Source organism: Eutrigla gurnardus (genome assembly GCF_963514095.1).
Source record: "Eutrigla gurnardus genome assembly, chromosome: 2".
Classification (NCBI taxonomy): Eukaryota; Metazoa; Chordata; class Actinopteri; order Perciformes; family Triglidae; genus Eutrigla; species Eutrigla gurnardus.
In genome coordinates this window covers 12,454,149-12,476,155 of record NC_139916.1, presented here as the reverse complement: position 1 = coordinate 12,476,155, position 22,007 = coordinate 12,454,149, and the positions used below count along the sequence as shown (strand labels likewise).

The following is a 22,007-nucleotide window of genomic DNA, read 5'->3' as shown; positions in this document are numbered from 1 at the left end:
TTTATATAATTTATTTTATAAACCTTATGATTTATGATCTTATTAAAGATGATTTAATTGTTTTTCACACCATTTTTAATTTTAAGCACATCTTAATGATTATTGAGATATTGTCGTCAATCGCAAATAATTTGGCCAGGATAACTGTGACATGACATTTTCATATCGTTCCATGATTATCCTCATGATGATCAGTGTCAGTGGATTGGCAATTAATGTAGCTGTCGGACCCGGGTGTCACTCTAACTGTTTGGAATAGCCTCAGTCCTAAAATCTCAGAATAAATGTGGCATACATGAAAACACTGACGGTTCAAAGGGCAATGTATTTCCATCCCAAGCTGCCACTGCAAACATTTTCAAAGCTACGGTGCTAACACCACTGCGGGGCACAGACCACATACCAGGAGTTTATCAGGAAGTCAGGGCAGGGTTTTAACACGGCATAGTTCACAGGGTCCAAACCTAGCACCCTACTTAAGGCCTACTGTGTTACTAACTCTCACTACAACACGGACCACGTTTATTGTGTTGCATTGACTCCGCACACTGGTGGTGGGTCAACAATTGTATTGCAATTATTTGATTGACCCTTGCCGTTGCTTGCTGTGGTTGTGCTTACTTTATCTAGCTGTCAAACACACCAGTACCAGTGGTCCTGGTCAACCGAACTTGAGCTGCGTACAACAGAGGAGACCAACCTATAAGGAAAATAATAGAAGAGCACAGTGTTAACACAAAACTGACGTGGTACTTCACAGATGAGGCAGTGGGAAGAGACTGTCCTTTTTTTTTTTTTTGACAGCGATGCAAATGAAATAAACTGCAGCATTTTTAATGTCATATGCAGGTTTTTTAAAATGTTTTTAATTTCATTTTAACCGATCAAATAGTAAATTTGGGACCCTGATAATTCACCAACCTCTTTACCCTCATGGGTCAAGGCAACCAGGCAGCCGGTGGAGAGTGGTGCTGACAGCCGAGCAGGGCTGTTGTCTGGTGTCAGTATTCAATGTGTGGTAATGGTCTCAATTTGAATACCAACACAACACGGGAAGGCTGTTACTCACAGACGGGACAACGCTCTTCATATCTCTGAGCGCAAAGGAAGAAGACAGTGTTGGCAAGAAGAGGCACCCAGGCAAAGTCAGCTCTGGCACTGTGCACGTGTGTTGAGTGATGCAATGCAGCCACGATGGAGCGTTAGAAGAAAGGCTGGGAATCTCACAATCTGATCAGTCGTGTAATTGATTTAATAAATACAAACCTGCATCCTCTGGCCCCCTGAACAGCAATATTAAACATACCTGACTGATAACTGTTAAGATAACCAGTCTTGATTAGGCATGTCAATAATTGTTAACTGACAAGAGTTGTGGCTATTGCGGTTAAAATAAATATTAAAATAATAATAAAAAAAGCTGAATGGAGGATAGCTGGACTACCTTAAGTGTGCCTGAGCAAACTTCTCGGCTTACCCCATCACTTTAATCAGCAGGTGGATCAAGCAATCAAGACTTTCATCTTGAGGAGTTGTTGTAGCATTTATTCACAGACAAATTAACGGCAACTAATTCATGTGGTGGAGACCTTCTGGGAAAGTGGCTGAATGCGTCCACAGGTTCAATATGAAGACCGGTGGATGTCGGATTAGAACAGGTCCCATACTGGATCTTTGGCGTTGATACGATGGAAGCGTGAGTTTAAAAAAAAAATCTAGTTTTCCTCGAATTTTCCTTTCTGTTGGAGCCGGGAGTCTTTGACACGTGACACTTTTACGATCTTGAATTTTATAGTTGAACATGCTGGGCGAGAGGCAGGTTTCATAACTTGTTCATACATGATGCAAGCTGTTGGAAGGGGTATTAAAGACATCTGTTACATCACTCTTTTCTACACCAAACATTATTTGGAGCTCTGTTCCTAAGTATCTTACAGGCTGCTAAATCAGCAGTAGGTTCCTGTGAGCCTTTTTGTAAAATAAATAAATAAAATAAACTCCAGTCGACAGGTGAACCAGGTTCATTCCACTATCTGGTGAAGCAACCCATCCTGAGTCTGCAGATTTTCAACACTTCCTCAGACAGGAAGGAGGATGCTGTCGACACAATCTGCCTTAATAAGCTTGTTGTCAGAAGTCACCGCCACCAGAACACATGACGCCAAATCCTGCCACGTGGCTTTATAAGTTTAGCTTTACCAGGTGAATTCCAGCAAAGGCACTTCAGCTTCATAAAGCTGTTGAGAAACACGTCTCGTGTTGAATTTACCTCCTTTTGTAGTTGACAGAAAGCATTTAAAAACAAATTTTCTAACAAATTACACGGATGAGATTCATGAACCTTTGCGTTGTTTAATATTTTTAAGATAAAATATTTTATTCATGAAGAATTCATATTTGAGTGAAATGTCCTAGAAAACTACAGCACTTTTGCCTTAACTGGAAACCTTCTATTGAGAGTGAAAGAAAACACTATAAGCCTGCATTGCATTTTTTTAAATTTAAATGTCAATGTGTGATGTCAAAAAAAAGAAATACTCAAGAAATGCCCACCAGATGTTTGAGCTTGATTCCAAAACTCAGAGATATTCATAAATCCTCACATTTTAGAAGTCGATTCATCCCCAAATTGTTTTCAGCTGCAATAATTACATATTTGATGGAAGAAAAAACGTTTTTTCTCACTAGTTAAAATGATAAATAATTAATAGATGCAGTAAGTTGAGCGTTGCTGTCCGTTATGCATCTCTCTTCCAGAGCTGAAAATAAGGCAGCTGAAAATAGGCAGCTGAAATCTGTCGCCGACACACCATAGCTCACCAACACTCACCTTTCAAGGACGTCGACATGGTTCTGCAGGAATATGCTCGCCTTCTGACTGATTAAACTCTTGTTCTGTTGGCAGCAAAGCCGCCTCTTTTGGAAACGGTGGGAGGAGTCCAGGCTTCAGTCAGCTGGCTCTCTTCACCGGCACGCCGGGATCATAACAAGCTCTTCCTGCTCTCTCTCTCCGTCTACAGCCTCTTTCTGACGGGGGAGCCTGGAAACTGGATACATTATGCACAACTTCTTCCTCTGGTTCGACTCGTGTCGAAGTCGCTGAATGTCTTGTGTGCACTGCGCCGCTATCAAAAAAGGTTCCATCATGTTTGAACCGGAGACGTCTTTTGAATCGGTGTCGGTGCTGATCCGTACCATACTAGCGTTACTACATAACGTTGTATCGACAACATCGGCTACCGAGTTTACGTAAAACTCTATAGTAACTCTTCATGACACAATTTTGTTACAAGACACATGTGCTGCATACTAACCGTGAGGCTAAAGCACTCCTCTGGTCATGGTGGTCCAAATAGTTTTTTTTTTTAAGGATAGTCATTTCTTATGAACAAGTTGTTGATCAAGGATGTGATCTAAAAGAGTTGAAAAGGAGATTGTTTATTTAATCTCAACTTGGATAAACATTTAGATGAATAGAAGTAGTGGATTGGACTTGGTGTCTGCAGATTCCCTATGTTAAAGGACGCGGATCAGGTCGTCCCTACTTGTTGATTTTTCCATTTGCCGATGGTTTTTGGAGAAAATTTGCGTCGTGTCCATGCTCGCCGTTCAAAGACGCCCTGCGAAGCATCACCTAGCAGGAATCTGGGACCTCAGTATCTCTAGTCTACTAAGCATCCACCACTCCTTCCTCTGCTCAACAATGGTGATAATATCACAGGTTCGTCACAACCAGTCTCGACTCGCTTCCTTCAGCGTGGCGGATTCGTCCATTCAGGGAAAATCTCAGTCCGTTCCAGTCCTGTGGTGTGACCAATCTTTTGACATCCAGCTTCACAAAGGAGCCCCCTCATTCTTTCACTTTCAGTAATTATTAAGACAACTGTCATGGCTTCTCCTTTGTTTAGCATTTGACCTTCCTCTTGACTCTTCTGGGGCTTTGACTTCTGATGTTGGTCTGTACAGTGAGAAATAACTGTACATTGACATTACACTGCATTACTTCTTCCTGTATTCCTGTAGGTCCTGTATATTGTTGTGGGAACAGAAAGATAAATGAGAGAAGGAATTTGAAGCCTCGACAAATAGGGAAAATATCGATACCGATAAGAGCCTTAAATCTTTAAATCCACCTTAAAGGTCAGCCCACCTTAAGTGCTCCTGAGCCAGAGTTGTTGCTAACGTCAGGGCTAACCCCCTTCACCTTAAGTATCGACTGGCTAAGACAGGAAATTATCCTGTGTCTAGTTGTAGCATTTATTCACCAACAATTAAACACATACTTCACTTCTACATTCACAGCAGTAACGCTGTCTCTCTGAATACCACTATCTGTTTACCAAAGTGTTTGTGTGCAACGGTGTCAAACCAAACTGGTGTCATGTGTCAAGCTGCTGACTGGATAAGTGGTCGTCATGGCCCGTTGGCTGACGGCATGCATTTTATATTTGGAGGCTGAAGTCAAATTAAAATCCAAACACAATTATATGGTATTCGTTCTGGAGGGGAGATGGGGGGGGCGGGGGATAAAGGGATGCAGTGTTTCCCAGAGAAATGTTCTGTTAGTGGGTGGAAGTGATTGCAGGAATGTCGGCGGTGGTGAAAATCAGTCACAAGTATAGAGCATTTTGAAAAGTGTTGCATCTGCGTGATGTTATTGTTAGAATCATAAAAAAAAAATGTTTCCCTTGTTAATACAAGCACCAAATATAGCTGTAGAATGGAATTGGAGGCAAAAACACAGTGGACGGTGGATTGAAATGAAGAGAAGGAAAATACATGTGCAACTATTGATGATTAATTGTTTAATTAATCTATAGTATCGGTAATATTTGACCGATAGATGATTCTCTATGGGGAGAATTTGAACCATTTATTCACCAGAAGCACTCATTTTACAAATGTTAATACCGGTAGGTTAGAGCTGCAGCCCTGAATATTGTATGTGAGACAGTAACTCGTATAGCCAGACTTTCAGCATGAAGTCGTCTGTACATATTTGAAGATGCCCTATTTATTAATTTTAAATGAAGCAACTGACCCTATAAAATGGGTTTCGTTGGGTCTTTCTCCGTCGTCTGGATTGGAGACCTGGATCTGGAGACCAATAACATTCTTCTGATTGTATAAAAACTAAGAGCGATTAATTAAGAGCTTTTGATGATCCTGAACTGGGCTCCAACTTAAACTCGCCTCTGAGACACAACAGACTAAAATGTGTACATGTGTAGGCTCATTGTACCAGCTCAAACACTTTAATCATGCTTTAATTCTGTTTATCTACGATGGAGTGAGGTCACGAATGCAGCGATAAACTCTACAACATAAGTTACTTTGACATAATGTGAATCTGCAGTGGGAGGAGCCTGAACGCTGCAAGGAGGAGGACTCGCTGCCCAAAACTTTTTTTGTTTCTCTCCGCTAATTGAAACATTCGGGTGAAGGTGTCGTAAATTAAACATCTGAGGTGTATCCTCAGAGGAACCCCGACTTCAGTTCAAGAGTGTTGTCACACACTTTCGTGGTCCATTGTGCTTAATTAACTGTCATTTTGAGTTTTATGTCCTCGAAACCCTTCAAAGTGAAGTGTGTCTGTACTGCTGCTGGACAGCCGGTGTGACTGCTGCTCTATAGTCAGCTGGGATGACTGCAGAGTGAGAAAACGATCTGCTGATGAATGATGTCGCCTCAGAGCTCATATTTAGCCAGCCCTCTTGACTCTTGGTTTAAATGCTGAATACCAGTTGGTTAATTTCCTCATTTGCCACAGTTTGTTTTGGGGAAATGAAAGGCGACTTCCTGCATGTTTCAAACTGTGAGGTTTAGGTGTTTAGTTTGCGAGATCAGACGCCGGCTCAGATTAAACAACTGCAACCGACAGAGATACTGGGAGGGAAAAGAAGCTTGTACTTGTCCTCTGAATTGAAGTACAATATGGGAAGTGAAACAATGGTGTAGCAGGTGAAAATGTTGATTTGTCAATGTCTCGCTGATCAGCAGCTTTAACCCCTTTTCCACTGGAGGAACTCTCCTCACGGATTAGGAACCTTTTGATGAACTCATTGCACTTTGGCCACAGGAACCAGGGTATAAGTTCTGGGGACATTTTACCCCCGAGAAAGGCCCTGGTTGGGAGGGTCATACTATCTGAAAGTAGGTGCACTTTAAGGATGGGGTTTACGGGGTTGGCCATCTCCGATGGGTAACTTGCAGCGCCTCTGCTTCAGCTTGTGTATCACTTCATTCATAAAACAACTCTAGTATTGATTTATAACATCTCAACCGATGCTGTTGAAAGATTAAAAGGTTGTTCTCTGATATTTTCATGGCTGTTACGTTCTAAAGCACTATTGATTAACCATCAAACACATTTCACTTTTCTCCTCATTACATCCAATGTACATCGGTAAATATTCTGTAGCAGGTTTATGTTTATCGCAATTAGACGGTGTATTTACCTGTGACCACCAGCAGCCCTTGCCCCATATCATGTTGCTTTTTCATATACCCGTGGACTAATTTGTGAAATCTTCGCAGTAGGGCTGCAACGATTCATCGAGTTACTCGATTAACTCGATTATGAAAATTCCTCGAGGCAAAACATCTGCCTCGAAGCCTCGTTAAATTCCTATGACGCACCTATGTGCAGGGATCTGATTGTTCCACACGGACCGTTGTTCAGGAAGCACACCAGCGCGTCATACACGGTCATTCATTCTGAATTTAGTTGGCGCGATGGCGGAAAGTCAGCCTCAGAATGTCCGTAAACGACAGAGAGTATCGGGGCTAAACAACGGTATCCTGCTTGCCCATGTGAGCGATTTATTTCTGACAACAAAACGAATGCGTAAAGTTGTAACATATGTGACTAGATGTCTCCTCGTCTCCGTGGCGCATTTATCCGTTTTGTTTATGTATATCGATCACTTCTCATCCGCCATCTTGCGAGTGACGTACAGAGTTACGTTTATGCATCGGACGCTCCTATTGGCTCCCGTAGCGGCTTTTACAGCCAATCGGAAAGCCTGATTTACGCTTGGCTGTGAGTTGTTGTGTTTGCCCAAACGGGAGACACGGAGGAGTTCAGAGCAGAGAAAAGAACGGTCAAACAGTTACTGTAGTGATAGAGAAAGCTAAATACATAAATGGCACAGAAGAAGTACACTATATACACACATATTTAGGGCAGGGAGAGGAAAGGGCCATTGCTGGCAAAACAAAACGTAAATTAAATGTTATCCATGTTTTATCCAAGTTGATTTAACTGTATTGTTAAATTCTCACTGGCACTTAATAAATGGGCTTAGTTTTGGAGCCAAATTTTGGAGTTGGAATGAATACCTCTGTTTATTTTTTTTAGAAATGCTTGATCATTTTACAGCCACATCATTTTCATTATGCATTATTTGTTTTGGTTGTTTAAAAACGCAATTTTTTTTTATCCGATTCCTCGATTAATCGATCGATAAAGTGCTAAATTAATCGATTACAAAAAGAATCGATAGCTGCAGCCCTACTTCGCAGGTCTTCAAAATCTTTTAGTTCCTTGAAAACTGTCCCCGGACTGATGTTTGGGACACAATGTCCGTAAACTTTTACTTTTACCTTTTATCACCTATTCTCAGGTTTTTTTTTTAAGGACCATAGTATTGTTTTTTTTTTTCAATTTTAAACATTTACATTGCAACATTTTCGCAATATGGTTGCCAGAGCCTCTGTGTTGATACCCCTGCTTTGCCAACACAGTTCTCCCATTCAAAGGACTAAGGGGGTTGCATGGAGCTTTAGTGCTGTTTTTACTTGATTATCACTTATCAACTATGAATCGAGCAAATGTCGGAATAAACCCGCAGTCTGCTGCTCACAGGTCGATGATGTCATGTTTTCTCACTCTCGCTGTGTGTGGCTGTGTGAAAAGCTCAATAGTTAGGTCCCTCCCTTCCCTATCTCCAGGTTACCATGGGGACAGGAGGTAACTGTGTGTGTGTGTGTGTGTGCTTGTGTGTATATATGATCTGTGAATTGGTAGCTTTTCGTGGCACGCTTCCGTCGGATAAACGGCGAAGTCAAACAGTCCGTCTTGGCAGCTCTTTCTTTCTCTCTCTCTGTCTCTGTCTCTGTCTCTCTCTCTGTCTCTCTCTCTCTCTCTCTCTCTCTCTCTCTCTCTCTCTCGAATGACAGACAGGCCTCAGGCGTCCAGATCAGATCGCTAACTGAGTGTAATTTATGCCTTGCTGTGTCTGTGTGTGTTATGCTATAGATTTACCTTGACGTGTTATGTGTGTGTGTTTGTTAGCTTTTAGTCCTTGCTTGTCTGTCCATTTCTGTTGCCGGATTTTGCTGTTTTCTGTCGTGTGTGTGTGTGTGTGTGCGCTGTCCTTGTGGATTTGTGCTGTGTGGAAGTGGTTTTAAATGATGTGAAATCTTGCTGTATTGTCAGATTCATTGTCAGTTTCTGGGATTTATTGTCCGTTTCTGGGCAGGAGAACTACAGTTTAGCTTCAAGATGAAATAATAAGCAACTAATTACGATGCCCTCAGTACTGACGGAGGGAGAGCAGTGAAGAGAGAGAGTCTGTAATAATGAATGATGTGCTTCGACAGGATATAGTTGACAGTGTATCTTGAATGGCAAACAAGGTCTGACCATGAATATTTTATGTTTCAGAAACTTCCCTGGAGCCTAGAAAATCTTTGTGTGTGTGTCCAAAACTTTGAGTTTCGACCACATACCTGTAAAACTAATACCATTAGCATCACCCTCAGCTGTAATTTTGCACCTCTTCAAGTGACTGTAGCTAACTGGTTCACCTGTATAGAATGCAATTTTGTCCACAGGACCACCTGTGTTCATTGGCGGGATTTTTTGTGTTTAGTTGCGTCAGTCAGATGTGCCGGGGAGGAGGCGCTACTTACCTCCACGTAGACACCAACCATGTTTTATCAATCATTGCTGAAATAACTGCTACTGCTAATTTGTGCATGTTGTGAAGTCCCAGATATGCCAGCAAAGCAAACGGCATCTGAGTTCATAACATTTTCCAGTAGCTAGACGTTTGCAACAATTTTGTTATGATTTAATTGCAGTAAACGGATCAAGAAAAGGGTGCTGAAATTACTACATAATGACGACAAAAAGTCAGTCACACAGTCTATGGTTTATTATGCCGCTGCCCGACACAAATTTGCGTCTATTTGCTTTGTGTTTGGTGTGAACACACATTAACTAGTGGCTTTTATTTTAATATATCCTCAAAAGCCAGTATTATCAGAATCAGAAATCAGAATCGGAAACAAATGTATTACCAAGAAGGATTTCACACCAACGAAGAATTCGTCTTGGTATTATTGTATTCTATTTTTCTATTGTATATGAGTCTTTCTCCCTCTTAAAGGTGACATTTTTGGCTTTGCAGCTCTTGGCGACTGTCATATGGCATACACTAAGCACTAGTATGATGTATAGTGACTCATTATGAGCTGCAGATGAATGTCGACTGCATTCAGTCACTGTCCTTAATCATTTTATTTGAAACTTTACTCTACATGTGTTCACGGAGTACAACAATCTGTCCATGTCTGTTGTTTTTGTGACAGTTTTCTATCGATTCCTTCACCTGCTGTGTTTGTGTGTCAGTTCTACCTGCAGGACACGAAAAGCAGCAACGGGACATTCATCAACAGCCAGCGGTTGAGTCGGGGGTCGGAGGAGAGTCCGCCCTGTGAAGTTCTCTCCGGCGACATCATTCAATTCGGTGTTGACGTCACCGAGAACACGCGCAAAGGTAAATGCACGTACAGAATTTATGTCCACATAGTCATCTATTCAAGTTCTATGAATTTTTGATACGCAAACATGATTTATATTATGTGTGCATGTGTGCCTGTGTGTGTGCGCTTATGGGGAAGAGCAGACTTGATAATGCACACAAACAACCCTGAAATAATTACACTAGACGAACCCTTAAGGGTGGCTTAGGGCTTACTTTGCTAAGGTCATAGACGGTTTGCATGCAAAGTGGCAGATATTTGGGTCACATTTTCAGCTCCACTAATATCCTTTATATTCAGGAGACCCCATGTGCATTCAGCCCGCATTCATATGACTATTGCTATTATTACAGGTTAATCTGGGAACATTGCTGTTTGACAGTAGCTCTATTCTACGGTTCCAAACACGACAGCGCTGATGCACTGAACAACATGGAATTACATTAGATAACAATTAGCAGCAAATGTAATTAAGTTGGAGCTCTTTTGTCTTTAAGTGTAATCAGTAAATAAAGCCTTGTGTGTTGGCAATTTTTTAGCCCTTAAGCTCCAAATCATGTATGCTTCACTTATTTCCTGATCATCTATGAATTCATGCTTTATAAAAATCATATTTTTAGATGGATCCTACCTTTCTGGCCAGCCAATGGTTTCCATTCATTTACAGTATGAAAATTGTCAGGATCTTGAAACGTCACAGCGAATATCAGGTCTGTTTTAATTCTTGTCAAAGTTATCACATTGTTATGAGGTCAAGCAGTGCAGGCTTTTCATGTCCATCTGCCACATGAATAGTTACATTACCAAATGATGAAGTAAGATATTAACAAAGGAACAGCAGAACATTAACCACGATAGACTGCACAACCACAGCAGGTTCCTAGAGATGGTTAAAAGATTTTCATACAGTATGAAAACAAAATTTGCTAATTCATTAGATCCTCAGGTGCATGGTTTGCCAAATGGTTATCTTTGATGTAATGTGTAGGTGACTTGTAGTGAATGAGCTTAAGCATGCTCATGCTTCTTTAAAGCTTAGTGCTGCTTTTGTCGCATTTTTAAGATATGAGAATAAAACCTTCGGGTGAAGGTGTGTTCACACCAAATGCAAAGCTTTGCATAAACACAAATTTTTGCAGTTTGCAAACTTGCATTTTAGCAGAAAACAAGGAGCTCAGCTGTTAGAACGGGTTCGCCATTAATTTGTCGGGGATGTCCGTGTTCAACCGCTTACTTCTCCTGTTCACATGTGAAGTGTCCTTAATGTCTCTTATGGTAAATGGACTTTAATTTACAAACCACCTTTCTAGTCTGCCAACGATTCAAAGCGCTTTACACGACATGCCGAGGCTCACACCATTAACACGCATCATTCATACACTCATGGCAAGGTGCCAAACCGCTCAACACGATCTAATCCAATCATTCACACACACTGACGGCACGGCAAACTGCAAACACTTCGACATGCGTATTGGAGGAGCATGAGATCGAACAGCCACTCTTCTAAATAGTGGATGACCCGCTCTACCTCCTGGGCTGTCCCAGTGAACAGTAACATTCTCTTTTTCTTGTAAGGAGATGTTTTTACAATGTAAACAAAGAATGGTGTAATGGAAGCTGCAGTTGACAACCTTTTCCTTTCATTTCCCCCACTGATGTTAGGTCTGCCCTTTTAAAAATTAAACTGAAAACCTTCCTCTTTGAAGGTCTTAGTTGTTTTTGAATTGCTTTGCTTTCATAGCTGCTGGGTGATAGTGTTGTACAGGACTTCTCTCTCCATGGTAACTGATAATAGGGCTAAACGATTTTGACAAAATCATCATTGGGAAACCTTTTGTGGGACATTTGTGAGGATCTACACCTGGTATTTTGACACACATTTTGCCTCCTAAGATTTGATAATTGCAGTAGAACATTAGAACATATTGTGTTTTCAATAAAATGTCCATTAATTGTGCAGCTTGGGCTGGTAATGTGATGACAGCATGCTGATGTTGAGAAACTGATAACCTGTACTGACATGTTGAGCATTAACATGGGGGTTGTCTTGTGTTTCCAGTCACCCATGGCTGCATCGTGTCAACAATCAAACTCTTCCTACCTGATGGGATGGAGGCACGCCGACGTAGCGAGTAAGCATTCTCATTGGTGGACACTGATCCATTTCAATTCCTTTCATATTGATCACAGATTTTTTTCTGCTTGTCGATAGAAAATAATCATTGTTCAGAAAGAACCAGTTACTGATGGTTTTTAATAATTACTGTTTAGTTTTAATGATGCTGTCTGGCACCTTTTACACACACACACACACACACACACACACCATTTCTGCTTCTTAATGATGTCATTAGTTGTCATCTACTTGTCAATGTTTTGATACACAATTTAAAAACCATGGTTGGTGTCATTTGATGTTTATATAAAATCATGCTGAGTGTTGGAGAATGAATGATATTGTGTTCACAGATTATAGTACCACGAATGCGTGTGTACAGTTCAATGGGCCGTAGCAGACCAGCAGCTGACCCAGCATGGAGCTTCCTACTGTACTGGGAATCCCACCTATGAGTGTTTGTTTGTGTGTGTGTGTGTGTGTGTGTGTGTGTGTGTGTGTGTGTGTGTGTGTGTGTGTGTGTGTGTGTGTGTGTGTGTGTGTGTGTGTGTGTGTGTGTGTGTGTGTGTGTGTGTGTGTGTGTGTGTGTGTGTGTGTGTGTGTGTGTGTGTGTGTGTGTGTGTGTGTGTGTGCGCTACTACCGCTACCATCTGCTGCCTTGCTCCAGCTTTCAGTCTGGAAAACACAGGCAAGACCTGCATGTATGCAGACTGAAATAAAGAGTTCTGTGGCAGCTATGACCGCTTTAGACATTTCTGCTTTCTGCATGTCACTGTACTTAAGTAGAACTCGGTTATCTGTACTTTACTTATTTATTTTTCGGACAACTTTTTACTTTTCCTCCCTATAGGATGGAGGATTATTGATTTTTTTTCCTTAATAATATTACGCAAGATTCAGTTGGCCAAATAAAACGGTGAATAGAAATGTCCTTCATAGGGATACTTTTTACTTTGAGTACATTTCAGAGCCTGTAGGTTTTCACTTTTACTTGAGTAAAGTGTTTGAATAAGAACTTCCTTCTTTTTAAACACAAGTATCTGTAACTTAAGTATAGGATGTGAGCAGAGCACCTGTATTTATACATTATACTAACTAAATCGGTGTACTTTTGAAAATTTGATTCAGCATTATCTTTACGTGTAGCTGCAGCCGGAGACTTCCATTCGTTTTTTATTTTAGTTTTTTTGTATTTGTTTAAATACCCATATTGTTGTGTTTTCCATCTAATGTGAAACACCTGCTGTGACAACACTGGTGGGGGTGTGGCCAGAGCATCTTGGAGAAACACACAGTGGCAGCTTTCTGCCTCTGTGTGATTTTGCAAGTAGTCACTCTGTCACATCATAACGGAGAACAACAATAGACCAGATCAGATTTCACGAGTTGAAACTCTCAGCTTTATGTAAATACGTCTCACAGTTGCAGTTTCTGTACATTTCAACTTCCTCCATCTGGTGAAATCAAACTCTATCAGGTAATATGACTCTGGAATTATGAAGTCAAATCTGTAGCTGTGACAAGTTTAATAGATGTCCTTTGTTTCCCTTACCAGCCTGTTATCACCTTCCATATTTTCTTAAACCACACACACACACACACACACACACACACACACACACACACACGCACGCGCACACACACACAGACGGCCAGATGAGTGGAGCTTTTGAAATGCCAGCTTTGATATTATAACTTGGAGAACCCCGCCCTCTCATGCAGCGCCAGGTTAGTAGTCCCGCAGTTTGGCCTCTCACATACCAAAAAGGCAGGGGAGAACCATATCTGCAGCAGAGTGATGGGTTTAGTTTCCTCACAGCGAGTGTCACGATGGGTGGAGCTACACTAAGTTGCACAAGTTAAAGGAAGAAAATCAGCTGCTATGCCCAGAGGAGGAGGAGCAAATAGTAGAAAGAAAGAAAGTTTGTGTTATGGGATGGTTTCACTCACGTTGTAGAAAAAGAGAGAGGAATCAGCTGGTCGGTCTGAGACTAGGAGGGGAAAGGAAGTAAGAAGAAAGGATCAATCTTCTCACAGCAGTAACGGAGTCTAGGCTGAGGCAGAGCAGTGGACTTTGTCCGGTGACAAACCCTAACCCGACACAAACCGGAAGAAGATCTGGCAGGTAAAGTACTGAACCAGGATTTTTAGGCTCAGATGGTCCTGTTGATTGTTGCTTGAGCTTTTTTAGATTTGTTTTCAGCCAACGTGAGGCCTGAACTGTATCTGTAAAAGGGGCACCAAGGGATCTGATTGACTTGATGCTCAAGAACATACAACACAGAGCTTGTTTCCAGTGTGCAGATGGGGTGATTCAACACACAGCTTGTTTCCAGTGTTCAGATGGGGTGATTGATGCTGTCTGCAGTCTTAGAGTTGTTGTTTTATAAACAAGCCAGTCTATATTAAAAGCTGTGCCTAGAAGGAAGATTCTCTAGGGTTGGTCCAATTGTCCTGCTAGTTGTTTTGGTATCAACGAGCTACAACTAAGGAGTGCTTCCCAAAAAACGCTGTGAGGGGCTGAATACGCCGAGACAGGTCGCTACACTGTGGCCGCTTCAGAATCGCCCCGTCACTGCTAATTTGCTAACTATCATATCTACTAGTACCAAAACAGGAAGGAAGTTGTCAAGCTAATCTCTTGTTTGATTCTATTGGCTGCCTGGGCCAAGTGTAACACTTGGTGAGACGCCAGTCAAATTAAATAATCAATAATAATAATTGAATCATTGTATATGATTATTATTATTTAGTTGTAGGAGTAGTAGTAGTAGTAGTAGTATTCAAATTAATAGGGATTATAGAATAACAAAATTAGCTCAAGTAGTTTAGGCAGCTGCAGAGGACCACACATTTATGACTCAGCCACCACATTAATTTCATTACTTAAATCTACATCCTACATAATATACATATTGAAGGACCCCAAATGTTTGCCAAGTGCTTCTGAACCTTTTGATAATGCCAGTAATCTGGTACAGTTGTGGGCTGTTCTTTAATCCAGTTTATGGACTGCAGCGTTCTGATCTTCTTCCAAGGCAGCAAGCAAACTGTTTTTTACACTGTGCTACCGTCATATTTCAGTCAATACATACTGGGACTGGTGGTTATCCAGGCCGGCTTCACGAGTCCTCCACGACAGGTCTGAGTTTGGTCAGTGATTGTAAATGGTAGAAATATGTGAGCAGAGCACAGATGGAAACTACTGCCAGTGTTTTCCATCATCAGTCTCTGCTGGACTGCATGCAAAACCGGTCGGCTAGATCTGATGTGGATGACTGATTCCTGTGGACCGGTTGCTGTGTGTGTGCGTGCGTGCGTGTGCGTAGGCAGGCTCGATGTTCTTTTGAGCCTCGGTTGAAGAGCTGTGAATTTAGGTCATGTCAAGCTCCGTTTTTTTTTTTCTCCCATCTTTTTAAAATGTGATATTTTGGAGCCAGTGTCTGATGAGGCCTGGAAATTAGGGGTTTGCTTGATACATTGCTGTGATGTGATGTTGCTGTCTGTGTGCAACGTAAAACCATGCGGGTGCCACATGCCACGGATACGTATACGAGGCTGATCGCCTGGTCACCGGTCCCGCTGGTTGCTAGTTACACATTAACAGAGTCGAGTTTACTTTCATTCCTGAACTCTGACTGTTTCTTCACCCCCACTAAAACAAACCTGCATGACCTTGTGCTGCTTTTAGATACGGTACCTTGAATAAACAGCATTTCCCACAGGATTTTGTGACACTATGGTGGGTGGACCGTGCTCTTCCAGAATTCATTTTGTTTTTCCATTTAAGAGTTAAATGCATCAACCTGGTGCACTTTGAGAGCAAAAGTAAGAGGCTCATGCCATGAAGAACTTTGTGCTCTTGTAAAAATGTTGTGCTCTTTTTTTCCAGCAGTAGTGGAACTAATTACTATATACTGCTACTCCAGGGGAATATTGTACTTTTTACTTCACTAGATTTATTCAACAGTATTTGTTACTACTTGGCAGATTCAGGATCTTACAACAAATTATAAATCAACCCATAAACAATGGTGTATTATTGAGTAGTATATAGCCTCATTGCTAAGTATGCAAAGGTAGTTAAATTTAATGCCACCTTTAACAGGTGAAATAAAAAAAGTGATTAACACAGTAATGCATAAATAATAATAATCCAATGATATAGGCCCTATTTAAAATGGTGTATTTTGAGTGTACTCTTACTTCAAGTATATTTTGATGCACAAAACTTTTGTACTATTACTCAAGCCACATTATGAACTGAGGACTACTGGTAGAAGAGTATATTTATACTGTGTGCTAGTAAGTCATTTAATTATTAACACATTGCTTGTGTAGATGTGAAAGGTGACGACACGGCAAAACAGTCACACTCACAAAGCACGATGAACGGGTTCACAGCTGACCCGGCGGAGCAGTGAGTCACTTTCAGACTAGGAACTACAGCCGATACGCACCTCTGCAGAGGAAATACGCCACCTAGGGCCAGCCAGCCCACCCATGGAGAAGTAAAAATAACATGCTAAGTTAATTATGAAACTTTGGCGGTCGGCCATTGTCTGGGTTATTAATGGGAAATACTGATAGATATCTCCACTTAATTGCCGAGGAGGTTCATGTTGATGCAGGGCAGAAACAGTCACTTACACACAAACAGCCTGAACACACCGATTTAACACAGTTAACAGCCGCCGCAGTGTTTATCTGCTGGGCTGACCCGGAAGCCTGTTCAGTCAGTGTCACGGTATTATTTTTATTATATTTTTATTGCATCACTTTTATTTGGGGGGACACACACACACACACACACACACACACCAAAATCTTAAATGTGATCAGAAATCATAAGGTCTCCCTGCATAAATACATTATTACATTACTTATATTGTCCAGACCCTAATTTTTAATATTAGGTTTTGTGATATGGCTGTTTTTTTAAGGTGGACCAGCTACTTACGATTTTAGAGACAAAATGATAAGCCGCGCCTCTAATTTTTTTTCTCAATGATGCATTAAGTGCTACACAAAGGATTTAACATTCTCATTTAAAACCAAAAAGAACATCATGTATATTTAAAAATCCTCAAAGTAACACGAGGTTTTCATTTATCGTGTAGGAATGAGGTCTGCAAGACCTTGAAGAGCCATCTTTTTGTTCTGTCGCTGTGGTTACTCCATGTGTCTTCCTCTCCCTGCTGTTCCCATAGTGACTAACATGTTTTCTCCTCTCTCCTCCTCTTTCAGTGTCATCCAGGCTCCGTTACCACTACCTGTAGACAAGGTAAGAACAGAAATGTGTGTGTGGAGGGAAGGAGAGAGGGGGAGGGAGAGAAGGCGAGAAGGAGAGAGGGAGAGAAGTCAGCTGAGAGAGGAATGCTTGGATTGCTGCCAGTTTCTGCCGCCAGACTACAAAATTCCCACCGTTGGGTCTTTAGGTGTCTTTAAGACTATTGCAAAAATCAATCAAATGTTTTGCTCTGCTCTGTAAATCACTTGTTTTGTGTTCTCCTTTCAGAAAAAAATCAGAACCCTGAAGGTGTTAGTTTTGCATTAATTTGATGGAACAATCCATTTACATGGGTGCATACCACATGGACATGCAGCCAATCAGTTCTTGCATATAGCAGTAACGTTGCCAGAACAGCCCGCAGCCTGATAGACAACACAGGAGCAACAGACTCGAGAGCTTAAGTCTCCTCTTGTCTCACTCACCAACATGGACACGTGTCTTGTCCTCCACCGAAGCTTGTTGAACGACCCACCGCGCATTCACTGGGAAAATTGGATCACTAATCATCTTCTTAGCTACTTGACTTTTTTTTATTATTGTCAGATATACCTTTATGAGATTCTTTAAATTCCCCAAAACATTGATATCTGCCTAAAAAAAAAATAATTGAGGCTATACCGTTTTTATTGAAATTGGACGCTTTGTGCTGCAAGTAGTTTGAGCCAATCAGCACACAGGACTAAGGCAAGGAATCACTCCTCGTCCATCCAACACGTGACGGCACACAGCACAATGCATAACCGTCATGCCATAACACGCACAAATGTTGTGTCTTACTGTACATTTCATGTTGTCGGACTCCGTTACCAGGCTCATTGTTGAAATCCAGACTCGACCACGTTGCCTTTCTCTTCTGTCTCCCTGCAACAGTGAGAACAACAGGGCCTCAGTGTAACCTGCCTGAGGAATGTAGACTGGAGCTGTGTGTGTGTGTTAGAGAGGAGCTGTGATTAGATTTGAACCACTTTTCTAACATAATTAAGTGTCTTAAAGCCGGAACCTTGCGTCTCCAGGCTCATTAGTGGAGAGAAACACACAGACTTGGTGTAGAAATGAACTGAATGCACACTTATTCGGTGGCTAGAACAATTAACATTCAAAGCAGGCGACGAATAGTTCAGCGGGATTTTTTTTGGGGGAAAATAAGCTTTGAAGTTCAGATGGACATCTCGCATCCAATCTCACGTCTGTGTGTTGAGTACAGTACATAGCTGGAGTCAGGACCAGTCCAACACCAGGAAGTGGACCATATCACACCTGTCCTTAAATCACTCCAGTGTGTAAAAATATTTTAAAATAGTAGTATTTAAGAGATTCAGGGCTCATCCTGAACGCTACCTCACTATGAGTAACAGTGAGTGTGTGTCAGATTTGTGTGCATCTGTCAATATGTGACCATGCTGTGTGTGTTCTCTCTAGGTTGCAGCCAACACTCCCAGTATGTATTCTCAGGAACTGTTCCAGCTCTCCCAGTATCTACAGGTAACACACTGACACCTACTGGTTATTCTGCAGCACCACACTAAAGACAACAAGGCAGTAAATCTGAGTCTGAATCTGAGTTCATGTTATGACACACAGTTTTAATGACGGTTATAAGTTATGTAGTCGTAGCTGCTGTGAACATGTTCAGTGTAGACAGGAGAGACTAGGACCAGAACTGTGCACTGCTTTTCTCTCATTGATCAGAAGTGACCTGATTATATAGCACGAAGCCATCCATTTTTCATCCATCCAAATTATATCAGTAAAAATATAAAAAGCCATCAGCAAGTTGGGTGCATTGCAGGAAAGCAGGTCACACACACGATGCCTCCTTATGAAAAACGGATGAGTGAAGCACAGAAAAGTTCTGAAGCAGAGGAGGAGGTGGAAGTGATGCCTACAGGAAGTGCCTGAAAATCTATCCTGAACACTTGCCAAACCTCCTCTTTTTGATTCGTGAACTTCCTTCCTAATTTATCTCAGTTTAGGCTGACATGAAGGATTGTTTTATATTACAGAAACGTGGCTGAAATAAAAAAAAAATCTGATCTCAGGAAATTAATTTAGCTTTTGCAGAACCATCCATGTTCTGAATTCAGTTAAAGGGACTTAGGGCAGGATCAAGAAATAAGACTCAACAGTGACACGACGGCCGTTAGGGTAACTGCAGCCATCTGCCAAGCCGGCGCGGTAGCGCGCACAAACTCTTCAGTGCAGCTGATGCTGTGACACGGTCAGGGCCGGAGTGGGACTCATTTTCAGCCCTGGAGTTTCATACCTCAGACCGGCCCACTTTAGATCACGACCTATTATATTAAAATAATGTAATTATAACTTTACATGTTAAGCATACAATAGCGCACTGTTCTCTAAAGCCTTGTAATTCCGTGTATTTTCACACAGCCTTGTGGGCACAAGTGCCCATAGTTCGGCCGTGTTCAGCTGTCTGTTTCCCGGCTGGTTTGCGTGCGGCGCGTCTTGGCGTTTCGCGTTCGACGGAGAGTCCGCCTGTGTGGACTCTTGTGGACCTGGGCGGGCCGGTGTTTGACCGATGTCCGCGGGCTTTTCAGCCAGCTCTGAGGGTGATAGTCCCGACAGTTCGGCTGGGTTCTTGTGTCTATTTACCTGCGGGAATCCCCGCAACGCGTCCGAGTGTTTTACGTGTGTACGGACGGAGCAGAAGTCCGGCTTCGCTGTGCGTAATTGTGGCGTGGCGCGGACCTGGACCGGCCGGTGCTTAAGTGAGCTGCACGGGCTTTTCACACAGCCTTGGGGGCACAAGTGCCCATAGTTCGGCCGTGTTCAGCTGTCTGTTTCCCGGCTGGTTTGCGTGCGGCGCGTCTTGGCGTTTCGCGTTCGACGGAGAGTCCGCCTGTGTGGACTCTTGTGGACCTGGGCGGGCCTGTGTTTTAGTGAGGACCGCGGGCTTTTCACCATGGTCTGGGGGCATCAGGGCCGAGAGTTCGGCTGGGTTCTTGTGTCTATTTACCTGCGGGAATCCCCGCGACGCATACACGTGATACCCACTCCACTCAGTGCCATGACTGAACACCGGCACAAAAATAAATAAAAATAATAATTGAACACCGGCCCTCGCGGCCCAAAAGTCAGACCGGCCCACCGGGAATTGTCCCGGTCCTCCCGATTAGCCACTCCGGGCCTGGACACGGTTATTTATTTACTCGCTGTTCACGTGACTGTTTACTACAAGCCCTCCGCACATGCCTCCGCGGAACTACATTGGTAGCATACATCTGCGAACAGCATCATGTCAAGCGACGAAGTAAGTAAACAAGTGTTTATTTTAGTGTAACTTTAGGATGACGAATTGCCGCTGATAAAACCTTCGTTTTCTTCTTGGTATTACTTTGTAGTGGACTTTGTGTGGTGGTGGGTCGTTTTCCGGCCGAAGCAGAGTCCATTACTACACATACAGTACTTGAGTCCACCGCGCTTGTCTTCTTCTGGTCTCCAAGCCGTCGAGTACGCGCATTCAGCGTCATTTGACGTCACATCCGCCGGACTGCGCGGGAAATTCGGACCACGAATTGCAGTACATCATGCAGCACACAGCCTGTTCAAGGCAATGGGGAGATATGTGTGTGGTCTCATTCTTTTTGGTTTTGAACGCTTCATCACCCATTAGCATTAAAAGACTTAAAGTGAATGTTTATTTTTTCACAAATCCTGCCCTAAGTCCCTTTAAACTGTCAAGACTTTTCATTTAAATATCAAACGGCAAAAGAGGAGTTAAAGTTATCAGCAGGGAACTGGCCTGACCTTTCTATCTTGGAGTTTTGTTCCTTCTAATTTATGTATTTTTGTTATTTGAGTGATGGCTGACCCCCTGTCTCTCTACTAGGAGGCCTTACACAGAGAACAGATGTTGGAGCAGAAGCTAGCCACTCTGCAGCGTCTGTTAGCCAACACTCAGGAGGCCTCAGAGAGCAGCTGGCAGGTAGGAAATACTGTGATCACACTTTGAGCCAAAATGTCATGATGCATCCTGGGAAATTCACGAGCACCTCTGAGTGATGTTATGAACCCAGAGAAGACGCCATTTGATTACAACGGAACAAATATGTCCAACACTGCTGTACACTGAGTATGTGTGTGTGTGTGTGTGTGTGTGTCCTCACCAGGCTCTGATTGATGAAGACCGTCTGCTCTCCAGACTGGAAGTGATGGGCAGTCAGCTACAGGCTCACTCGAAGGTAGTAACTCTCAAAAAGTATCCTCATCCTGCAAATAAATCAAAATGATCATCAATTAAAAAACATCTTCTCCGACAGTCGCAGACGGAGGAAGGGATCCGTAAGGAGCTCTTGGCTCTTCAGGAGGACAAACACAACTACGAGACGACGGCGAAGGAGACTCTGAGGAGAGTCCTGCAGGAGAAGATCGAGGTGGTCAGGAAGCTGTCAGAGGTGGAGGTAGGAAACGCATTTACGCTGCGTGCACACTCGGTGATGATCGTCTGTCATTGTGACTCACGGGGCTGGTTTTTGTTGTTCCTGCAGCGCTCGCTCAGCAACACGGAGGATGAGTGCACCCACCTGAAGGAGATGTCGGAGAGGGGCCAGGAGGAGCTGAGGGAGCTCGCCAACAAGTACAACGCTGCCGTCAACGAGATCAAAGAGCTCACTGACAAAATTAAGGTACAGTCACTGGAACGTCTGTGTGACGTCACTGTAAAGGCCCCCACACACCGCCCAGACGTCCAACTGCCTTATCCGACCACTCTCCGCCCACTCTGTTGCCTCTCGTCTGACCCGTTCGGCAGAAAAGTTGCGTTGTACACACCGCTTCGACGTGCTTCCGATGACACAGCAGCGTGTA

At 42.7% G+C, this 22,007-nt stretch overlaps 1 protein-coding gene across 19 annotated transcripts in view; it reads left to right on the top strand.

Moving 5' to 3' along the window:
* slmapa (sarcolemma associated protein a) overlaps positions 1-22,007 on the top strand; it is a 52,395-nt gene that overhangs the window by 7,139 nt on the left and 23,249 nt on the right. For 16 of the 19 annotated variants that reach the window (XM_084026131.1, XM_084026141.1, XM_084026140.1 and 13 more), the window contains 9 exons: positions 9,638-9,785; positions 10,392-10,481; positions 11,834-11,906; positions 17,138-17,174; positions 18,603-18,665; positions 21,031-21,126; positions 21,311-21,382; positions 21,461-21,601; positions 21,689-21,826. In XM_084026131.1, coding sequence (XP_083882257.1) covers positions 9,638-9,785; positions 10,392-10,481; positions 11,834-11,906; positions 17,138-17,174; positions 18,603-18,665; positions 21,031-21,126; positions 21,311-21,382; positions 21,461-21,601; positions 21,689-21,826 — 858 coding nt within the window. The remainder of the gene's footprint in view (positions 1-9,637; positions 9,786-10,391; positions 10,482-11,833; positions 11,907-17,137; positions 17,175-18,602; positions 18,666-21,030; positions 21,127-21,310; positions 21,383-21,460; positions 21,602-21,688; positions 21,827-22,007) is intronic. The other 3 variants (XM_084026135.1, XM_084026134.1, XM_084026137.1) reach the window with 1 other exon arrangement.